The 1,362-nt window shown below is 38.2% G+C and overlaps 1 protein-coding gene across 1 annotated transcript; it reads right to left on the bottom strand.

Moving 5' to 3' along the window:
* Positions 1 to 327: 327 nt before the first annotated feature.
* LOC129883616 (uncharacterized) lies at positions 328 to 993 on the bottom strand. Its single transcript, XM_055958240.1, has one exon. The coding sequence runs from the start codon at positions 991 to 993 to the stop codon at positions 328 to 330; it is 666 nt and encodes a 221-aa protein (XP_055814215.1).
* Positions 994 to 1,362: the final 369 nt, after the last annotated feature.

Below are 1,362 nucleotides of genomic sequence, written 5' to 3'. Positions count from 1 at the left end.
TTGTTCTAGAGAAGGCTTGGGTGAAGGACCCAATTCTCTGTTCAAAGGTTCCACATTCTTCTTCCACATGCTGATATTCGGCATATCAAGCACACTAGCTAACTCTTTAGCTTCTATATCCTCTTTAATATCTTGATCTATCACAACTTTTGCCAATAGATCATTTGCTACAGTGCATTGATCTGAGACTTCCTCATCAATGATAGCTACAATAGACAACTCTTCATAGACGGTAGGCAACTTCAGTACTTGATATACAACAAACACTTCCACTTTGTCATGTGCTCTTATAGTCAATCTTTCTACAGCCATATCAATAAGTGCCCCTCATATTGCTAAGAACGGGGGTCCTAAGATAAAAGGAACCTCGGGGTCAAGCTCAAAATCTAAAACAATAAAGTCAACAGGAAAGATGAGGGATCCCTCTTGTACTAACACATCTTCAATGATACCATCTGGTCTAGCTACAGAACAATCATCTAACTGTAGCAAAATAATGGTTGATTTAAGTTCTTCCAGCCCTAATTTCTTAAGCATAGATCTAGGCATCAAGTTAATACTAACACCTAGATCACAAAAACCTCTAGCATTATTGTACTTACCAATAGTTACCTCTACTGTGAAACTACCTAGATCTTTTTGTTTAGCTGGAAGCTCAACTTTGTTCAAGATTCTTGAAATACACTCTTCAGTGAGTTCCATTATTTTAAATTCAGCTAACTTGCTTTTATTGGCCATAATATCTTTGACAAACTTAGCATATTTTGGGATATGCACTTGTTTCAATAAGTCTATGAACTTTGCAAAACACTCCTCTTCTTTATTCTTTTTAAACTTTTGTGGGAAAGGGGGAAGAGGTTTTATCTTTGGTTCCTCAACTACTTTTGATCCGCTGGGTTCACCTTCTCCCCCAAGTTGCGCTTTGCCTTTTACCTCTACCGGTTTAGCTTTTGGAGCCAATTTAGTGAGGGGAAGATCACTGCAAGTACTCATGGCATTCACCTATTTAGGATTTGGGTCAGTGTTACCTGGTAAACCCCCTTGCTGGCGAGAACTCTGTGCACTTGCCAATTGCCCAAGCTATTTTTCTAAATTCTAAGTAGCTCACTGATTTTGTCGAACATCTGCAGCTAACTTAGTATGATCTGTCAAGATCTGTTTCAACATGTCCTCTACACTCATGCTTCCTAATTTTCCCAATCCTTGATTATCTAGACTTTGATTATTGTATACTTGATCATGATTGTTGTATTGTTGTCCACCTCCTTATGGTCAGTATTAAGTCTTCCTTTGTTGTTGGTTCTGTTGATTTCCATCCTTTGAGAAGTTAGGATGGTTTCTCCAATTTGGGTTGTACGTATT

This window comes from Solanum dulcamara, chromosome 3 (genome assembly GCF_947179165.1).
Source record: "Solanum dulcamara chromosome 3, daSolDulc1.2, whole genome shotgun sequence".
In the NCBI taxonomy this organism is placed as follows: Eukaryota; Viridiplantae; Streptophyta; class Magnoliopsida; order Solanales; family Solanaceae; genus Solanum; species Solanum dulcamara.
The sequence above is the reverse complement of the archived record's forward strand: the minus strand, read 5'-3'. Positions and strand labels throughout refer to the sequence as shown.